The sequence below is a fragment of the Papaver somniferum genome, chromosome 2 (assembly GCF_003573695.1).
Source record: "Papaver somniferum cultivar HN1 chromosome 2, ASM357369v1, whole genome shotgun sequence".
In the NCBI taxonomy this organism is placed as follows: domain Eukaryota; kingdom Viridiplantae; phylum Streptophyta; class Magnoliopsida; order Ranunculales; family Papaveraceae; genus Papaver; species Papaver somniferum.
This window is the reverse complement of record NC_039359.1, coordinates 34768855-34777426: the sequence shown is the minus strand read 5'-3', so window position 1 is coordinate 34777426 and position 8572 is coordinate 34768855. Positions and strand designations below refer to the sequence as shown.

General features: G+C 35.7%; 1 protein-coding gene across 1 annotated transcript; it reads left to right on the top strand.

The window, feature by feature from the left end:
* The first annotated feature begins 313 nt into the window (after positions 1-313).
* On the top strand, positions 314-5083 carry LOC113350840 (L10-interacting MYB domain-containing protein-like). Its single transcript, XM_026594949.1, has 9 exons — positions 314-358; positions 454-491; positions 1663-1736; positions 1870-2208; positions 2405-2914; positions 3218-3279; positions 4225-4361; positions 4587-4933; positions 5078-5083. The coding sequence occupies exons 4-9, from the start codon at positions 1876-1878 to the stop codon at positions 5081-5083; spliced, it is 1395 nt and encodes a 464-aa protein (XP_026450734.1). The 5' UTR covers positions 314-358; positions 454-491; positions 1663-1736; positions 1870-1875.
* The last annotated feature ends 3489 nt before the right edge of the window (positions 5084-8572 follow it).

Here is an 8572-nt window from a genome sequence, read left to right as displayed (position 1 = left end):
TAAACATTTGTGAATCCATTGTTCTGTATGTGTCAAGCTATTAAGAGATTATTCTGCTTTTGGGGTTAAACATGTGTAGATGTTTTTACAAGGTGAGAAGAAAAAACCCCTTTACTTTTCAAATCTAGGATTTTAATAATTTCTGTTTATTTTCGATGATTTTTTATTTTTTTTTGGAGATTTCTTTCTCTGCGTGGTATTGAAATTGCTGATTTCTACTTCTGATCCTTGCAATTATTGATTTCTTTAAAACAGTGAGTTTTGTGTAGCATTTATAAACCCTCATTCACCTTCTACTTTTCTGATCTTTTTCACAGCAGTTAAGATCTAGGATACCACCACTGCTGCTCAATTTCAGGTGATTCAATGTCCCCAGCTATTCTTTTGTTGAAGATTTAGATAGTTTCGAGACTTTTTTATTGATTTTTTACATTTCAATGGTCTGTGTTGCAGGTGGATTCTTAGTTTGCAGGACAATTTGGAAGTTCTTGGTAACTTGTCATTTGGAAATTACTTAAAAACTCAATCTAGAGAATCTTAGATTGTTGAGATTCGTAGTTCCATCCGCAGATTGGTAACATGAAGTTAAAATTAAGAATGTCACTTCATTGTGCCTGTGATATCATGTTTGGAAGGAAAGAATTGTTTCCGTTAATTGTGTCGATTAGCTCGATTATGCCAATAATAATTTGTAAATTGGGATTCTGTTGAATTTAGAAGCAACTTAGGATTCATTTTATAGGCACACATTGAATGTTTAGCTTTTAATTTTAAGAACTGCCCATTGAAATCATACAGTGCTTTGTAGAAGCCCATGGGGTTTATCGAGTACTTGTGCAATAGCATAGTGGATTAAAGATTTTTATTTGTATATGTAGTTATGGTTGAAATGGTGTTTTCAATTGAATTTTTGGGTGTAATAGTATTAGTGTGGCCTAAGCAAAGTTTAAGGTCTGATTGTAATGGAAACAAGATAGGGATATATGTCAGATTTTGGCAACTAAAGTCGAATCATTAATGGTGTATGTAATGTAAACAAGATATGGATATTGTCTGACTTTGGCAACAAAAGTCGAATCATAAATGGTATATATGGGGTTGGTCCTGCTCCATGTTCCAAAGCGTATGTCGCTGAAACTGGTGGTTTAAGTTTTCCTCTTGTTAATTTTGTATGAGATCAGTTCATATCTTCCTTAGTGTATGTAGACCTGGTATACTTATTTAGATGATATTTCAGTGATATTAGTTAGATTTATAAGTGGTGTACTTATTGGTATACATGACACTCTTCCTTGCTAGTATATGTCAATACATTAGGGAGTAGTCGTCTTCCATGCTTTTTTTCATTCTTTGAATACCTTAGTACCTCCCTCATATTTGTATCTTGCATAATCACATTGTTTATCTCGTCTGGTAGCATTACTGTTTTGATATCGGTATGAGTTTTCATTGGGTATGAGTTTTCACATTGTTTATAATTCTCCACATCATAGCTTTAACTAATTATCTTTAGCTTGAATCTGACATCAACAACGGACATTTTTAATTACGTTAGTTGACATATTGATTTATGGTTTAGCTTTAACTAATTATCTTTAATAATGTTAATTACTGAGTTAGTGTTTATTGTTTATAAATAAATGTTGTTTGGCTGCATTGCAGGGATAGTTCGCATACAACCTTATACATTAGCTCAGTACGCAGACATTTGTTGCCATCACTGGATCCTAAAGCAGGTATTTTCTGCTCGGCATTTCTCCCGTTACATATAAAATAACAATGTACATACTCTGTTTACTTTCTCAGTATCTAGCACACTCTCATCTGTTTCAAATTACCCACGTCTTGTATTGTTTTACTTTATGCTAGTTCTCTATGGAGAAAAAAGAAGATGAAAAAGCAAATAAGATAACTTTTAGGAGCGTTCCAGAATTTAGAGGGTTATTTATTGACCAATGTTTGGAACAAGCTACTGAGCATGGGTTTTCTGGAACTTCTTTGAAGCAAACTTCGTGGGGAAATTTGTGCAAATTCTTTTCTGAGAAGTATGACTGCACTATCACCCAAAAGAAATTGAGAAACCACTGGGATTACTTGCGCACCCAATATGTCACTTGGTCTCGTCTCTTAGCAAGAACCGGGCATGGGTACAACGCGGAGACGAACACTTTTGATTGGAGCGAAGAACAATGGTCTGAATTATACAAGGTAAGAGACTGTTTCAGTTTTGTAAGTCCCTCTACTTAGATGTCTTCTGTATTCAGAAAATTTTATTTAAGCTCAATAAGGTTCAGGAACAATGTGCCTTGATAATATCATTCTTTGAAGCTCAATAAGGTTCATGCCAAGCTTGTTTGATCACCAATAATGAACCAATAGTGATTTTAATTTCTAATTGATGCAGACAATCAAAAACGCCAGTCAATTCAAGAATAAGGGACTGGAAGATGCAGAGAAGTTGCAGAATTTATTTGATGGGAAGTTCTCTACCGGAGTTAATAGGGATACGCCTGGAAGAATGGAACCTCCTTGTTCAGCTGGAACTTCTACAACTAATGGATCTGATTCCCGAACAAGTCTTGGAAAAGAACAAAATCATGAGGATGATAACGAGGTTGATTCTAGTCTCAATGCAAAGGGGAGTGGAAGGAAAAGAAAGAAGGAAATGGACGAAGCCTCAAGTGATTTATTAACTGAAAAAGTTTGTTCTATTGTCACATCAATGGAGGCTCATCTTCAACATAAAAAACTTGCTCTAGAAAAGGATAACGCAGCAGAATTCATGAAAGCTCTGGATAATCTACTTGAGACTGATTGCATCACAATGGATGACTATTTGAGAATTAGTCTAAAAGCTTCAGAGATGCCTGGTTGGCAGAAATTGTTTGTCAGTTTGAAAAGCGATGAGCGTCGTGTTGGCTTTGCACACTAAATTTTAGAAGAACGTTGAAATTCATGAATTAGGAAATAGTCAGAGATGTTATGAGTTGCTAAACAGTAGAATTTGTGTTGAATGTTGAATGACTGAATTACTTAATCGGGTTTTAATTTGTGTTGAATGAATGAATTAGTATTTGTTGAAGTTAATGAATGAATCAGTATTGAAGTTATGTTTCCATTTATTTAAGAATATTTGCTTGTTGTTTATATTTAATTGCTTGCTGGTTATGTTTAATATGTCAATGTGCTGTAACAATTTTCTTTCATTACGTTGCAGATTGAGAAGGCTACAAGGAAGTGGGTTTTATGTAGAGAAGGGAAGCACCTAAATACAGGCAAGTACTTATATATGATGTCTCCATTCATCTGACAGTAGTTTCTTATGATGTCTCCGTTCATCTTGATTTGTAAGATGTAATTGTGTGAAGTTTGAACTACGAGTTTGGTCTCTGGGAGGAGCTGTTACTCCAGTTGTGACGGTTCACTAATGCCCATAGTTATTCTTAGGAAGTTCTTTTTGTTTATTTGAAGTTTTACATTTGCTATTATAGACATGACAATACGATAACACATGACACGATAGTAAAAGTAGTCATTTAATAATTTTATCAAGTGTAGTTAACATGAATAAAACTTCTATGTTTGCAATACATGCTGAGAGCAAAAAATTGATGACCAACTGATTTTCCACCCTTGAGAATTGAACTGCATTTCGGTATTTCAGTTAATGGGGAAGTTACGTAAGAGAGAGAGAGAGAGAGAGCACTTGTGGCACACACTCTAGTTTACAATTTTTTACTTTAGGAAGTTTCAGTTAGCTAAAGGATGGTTCTCTTGTTTTACCCTCCTTAGGGCTTGATCAGTGAAGGCGATTTATACATAATTGGAGAAGGTTTTTTGTACTGCGAGGTTGAGTCAAGTTTGTTCGTTCTCTTAGTTTCGGATAGATGTAAAAGTGGAAATTAAATATCTCGTGAATCCTGTTCATGCTTGAATTTAAATTTTATTGGTTGTTTGTTATGTGATTGAAACTTCTATGGTTAAATTTTTATTTGTGTGGCTTATGCATGAATTTTTGTATTGTACAATGTGCTCTAATTATTAAATTGATAAATCTGATGATGTGAATGCATAGGGTTATTTCGGTATGGAACATGGTAATTAAGTAGGGTAGCATGTTTAAGTTAGATGTTCAATTTTCATAGCTCATAATGTGGTAAATTCCCATTGGATTAGCCTTCAAATCTAGGCATTAGGTAACACAATTATTACACATCCGAATAGGTGCCCCGATGGAATTGACGTGATGGCTAAAGGCGGGGATAATGGTTCAGATTTCATGAGTTTTATGAATATTATTAGTCAGAAAGCACCGAGTCAAATATGTCGTGATGGTAAAACCAAGTGCTTGGATATGGATCGTAAATTTTAATGTTTAGTGGAGATGGTTAAATTTTTAGACTAGTACGTGGTTAGAGTACTATGTTTACCTGTTAGTGGAGATTTAAGATGAAATGAGTTTAACTTTGATAGGTTCCATTGAGCTGTGTAATTTATTTTGATTATATTGGCTTGTCATTTAGTAACCAGTACTACTTCATAATGTTTTTGTTCAACTTCATAATGTTTTTGTTGAAAATTTGCAGAAAAATACTATCTATGTGATGCTGCGTACTCTCATACACAGGGGTTTATGTGTCCGTATCGCAACATAAGGTATTGGACAGGTGATTATCGAAGAGTACCTCCAACAACAAAAGAGGAGAAGTTTAATCAAGCCCATGCTCGATTGAGGAATGTGATTGAGAGAGCATTCGAGGTATTGAAAGTAAGATTTCCCGTCTTAAGTAAAATGCCTTCTTACTCATTTGAGACTCAAAGAGATATCGTCATTGCTTGCATGTCAATACATAACTTTCTACGTCATAATGCATTGGATGATTGTCTATTTAAAGAATATGAGAATGAGACATTTGATATGAATGAGACACAGGTGGAAGTCGAAGTGGAAGCGAAAACGGAAGAAAATGCACCTCGTCTATTTGGACGACAAGAGCAGATATATATGAACAACTTACGTGATGAGATAGCTAGCCTCCTTTAGATTTTGTTGCTTCTGCCTCTTTTATGTTTGTAGGAATGAAGTCTTTAGATTTTATTGTTTGGTAATGTTTAATTCCATCAAAAAGAGAAGTTGTTGAGACTGGTAGTGAAGAATTTGTGATGTTACATAAAACTTCTGTTACATAAAAAATCCGAGCAATTAACTTCTATGTAATTTATTTTGAGAAGTTTAAGCCAATGTAATTTATTAAATTGAAATCTAATATAATTAACTTCTGTTTAGAGAAGTTGTTTTATGGAATTAAAAATCTCATATAGGTAAAGTTTGTTCATGGGTTGAAGTTTTAGGTTGTTAGACTAGTAGTGAACAAGTTGTTTGAAATGTGCACAAGGGCATTTTCTGTCCAAAAAACTCCACTCAGCTGAGTCAGATCTGACTCACAAAACAAACATATTTTCTGACTCAGACCTTAGTGAGTCAGATCCAGATGAGTCAGGTGATTTCACTCAGATACAGACGACTCAGATCCAGACGACTCAGATGAGTCAGCTGCAAATAAACACCACCTTAGACAAATGTTAGACCTAAGGCTAGTCCTGGACAAAACCTGAGTACCAAAGTCCAATTATCCCATAAGAAAAAGAACCATACATTCATGCCTTCAGAGAAGGGATAAATAGGTGGAACAGGTTTGTTATTGGTTTCCATAAACTTTTATCTGGAAAATCTTCAACTGCATCTTCAGAATCAAAGAAGACACGACAATCAACGGAAGTTGGTCCTTCTATGGTATTTCATCCTCCTAAAGATTCTGATTTTGTGATTTTGAAAGACAAAACAGTAGATTCTTCACAAAACAATTGGGAGAATGATATTATTATTGAATTTTCACATAGAGTTGATTCATGGTGCAATCTGCGAAGAGAAATTGCATATCGTTTCTCTTTCAACTCGGATTTTGATATTTTTCCATTTGAGGAGAAAAAGGATTTTTTCTTCACTTCTCCAGATTTAAGGAGTCTTATGCTTAATACAAGACTATGGATTTTTGAGGGTGGAAAAAAAATCAGATTGTATCCATGGTGGCCTTTTGTAAACACAATAATTGCTCCACCTAATGTGGCTAAATGTACTTGGATTGAAGTCAAAGGCGTTCTTTTTAATCTCTGGTGTAATGAAATCTTTGAAAACATGGGAATCAAATATGGGGGTCTTTTGGAAGTTCACACATCCACTTTAACTTGAGAAGACGCTTCTTCAATTCGTTTTTTTGGTTTAGGATTTTGATTATCAGGAACATACAAGTCTTTTTAATCACAGGGATCAATCTTTTCCAATTCTAGTTAGGCCTGATCATACTTTCAAAAACTCTAGGGTTTCTTCTTCTAACCCTAAACTTTTGAATTATGGATCTTCTTATCAAGTTTTTTCGACTTTCCAAATTGGGTGGCCGAGTATCCAGCAGTCAAAATCAATACCGATCAAGTCCAGCATTAATTTGCGTACGGAAAAAAATTTGAGCACAAAAAAAGGAAAACTAATTTCGGCAACTTCTTCTGTAAGTTTGAATTTGAATTTGAATTTGAATTTAAATGAATATAATGAGCCAAAATGTAAAGCTAGGCGCATCCATATTATTGATCAGGGCACCGCAAATTCTATTCTGAGTCCACCATCTATTTTAAAATCACCTACTTTTGTTCACCCGCCCATTTCAAATTTGGATGGCAATACTTCAACGACTCTTTTAACCAATTTCTCATCTGAAGAAGATGTGGAGGAATATCTCAAGGAAGCAGTTAAAATACATTTTCTTCAAAAACTAGATCCAAATGTAAGTGGTTTAGCTATGGTGGAGAATATTTCAAGTCCTTCTTCAAGTTCCAACAACTCAACTCATCCTAAAAGTCAATGGCAGCAAGTCAGAACATAAAATTTTGAGAACATTGTTACTCAAATGATTCGGTTAGGTCCAAAATTGGGTTTACTTTTTAAAGGAACTGAAGAGGAAAATGTTGAGATTGAAAAAGCGGGGGGTATAACAACCACACCCAATATTTCGATTAGAAATCTGTATGGACTAACTCCAATATACTTTCAAGAGAATCAACTAGACTCAATCTTAATAAAGTATATCAAAGAGTTATATTATCTCGATCTTTTGATGCGTTTCGTAACCACAACAAATTAGTGATTTTTCCACTCAATTAACAAGTAATATGGTGGTAGTTAAGTTCGTTCCCACGAGGAGCAAGAGGTTTTAGTTGTCTTATAATGTCACAAAGTGGGGAGGGGGGGTTTATAAACCAAAAGAAAATAAACAAAGCAATTCAAAGATAAAGTTGAGATCAATAAGAGAATTTAGATCAAGGAATCCTTCTTCGTTGCAAAATAATGATTCAAGTTATGTTCTTTTCCACCTTTTTATTAGTCACAGATTATCACCAACCGCAGGATAGCAGTTTCGCTTAGCTAACCCCAAAATTCCTAGTTTCACTGATGTTTGAGGGTGAAAACGGTTTCTGCTGATTTTGGTAATTTCGGGTGTGTGGATGAGAGACAAATTTAAACCCTAAACAATGTACTGCAAGGGAGTACTTTAGATTCGAGAGATCAATCTATACAAATCCGTCCTAAACCAAGAAATGGCCGTTCCAGACTTTCTTCGGTCACAAAGTGAAGGAGAAGGGTTGGTTTTGGGGAGGGAAGCGAAGAAAGTGTTGAGACCATAATAGTTGATTCTGGAAGAGTAGTTGTTTCACGACTTGTATCAGAAAGTGGGAAGCTAAGAGATGGAAAGCTAGCAAATGTTTTCTGAGTGTTGTATGCTCCTGACCTGAACTTGTTTTTCGGTGGAAATATGTAATGCCTATTTATACAAGTCGAAGTGAAACGTACTCTGGTCTCATTAATAAATGGAAAACGGGTGAGTAAATGGGAGGAGGTAGTAACCGATAACGCCTGGAATTGATGTTTCATAAAAGAAAACGTTTCACCATTACTCCCTGTATTTACTAACCGCCTCATCCTTATGACACTTCTTATAATGGGCGTAGTGTATGCCGCACGCTGTAAACCACCAAACCAATACCCAATGAGCATCCCGCAGTTTCTGACATGCGTTGATGTCTCAAGTGTTTTCGTGGAAAATATGTAGCACGTTGTTATTGTCTGGCAAGTTGAGCTTGGGATACTTGCTGGCTCGTTGGTGACCTTCGACGGTCAAGATTTTGCATCTTAAGAGGAAAACTAGCCGTTGATTATTGCAACCCTTCGTTTGGTAGCCAGTGGCATGAAAGCATGATTAATATGGCTTTAATATGGCCTAGTTTAGGCGCCGCCAAAAGTTAGGGTTTTGGCTTTGTTTAGGCGCGACTAAACTAGGGCCAAAGGTTGGCATGCGTTAGCTGGTAACTTTGGACGGCTAAGATCTGCACCTTAGATGAAAAAGTGGTCGTTGATTGTTGCATGCCTTCATTTTGGTAGCCGCATAGGGAAGGCCGACAGGGTATGGCGCGACAAGGTGGTTGGCATGCCATTGGCACGTGTGGCATGGCATGCCTTGGC

What these genes read in the sequence shown, in the direction of transcription:
- LOC113350840 (XM_026594949.1), top strand. Translation starts at nt 1,876, where the DNA reads ATGGAGAAAAAAGAAGATGAAAAAGCAAATAAGATAACTTTTAGGAGC. An exon ending in TGAAAAGCGATGAGCGTCGT is followed by an intron (nt 2,915 to 3,217) that starts GTTGGCTTTGCA and finishes ATTACGTTGCAG; the next exon opens with ATTGAGAAGGCTACAAGGAA. An exon ending in CAAGTGCTTGGATATGGATC is followed by an intron (nt 4,362 to 4,586) that starts GTAAATTTTAAT and finishes GAAAATTTGCAG; the next exon opens with AAAAATACTATCTATGTGAT.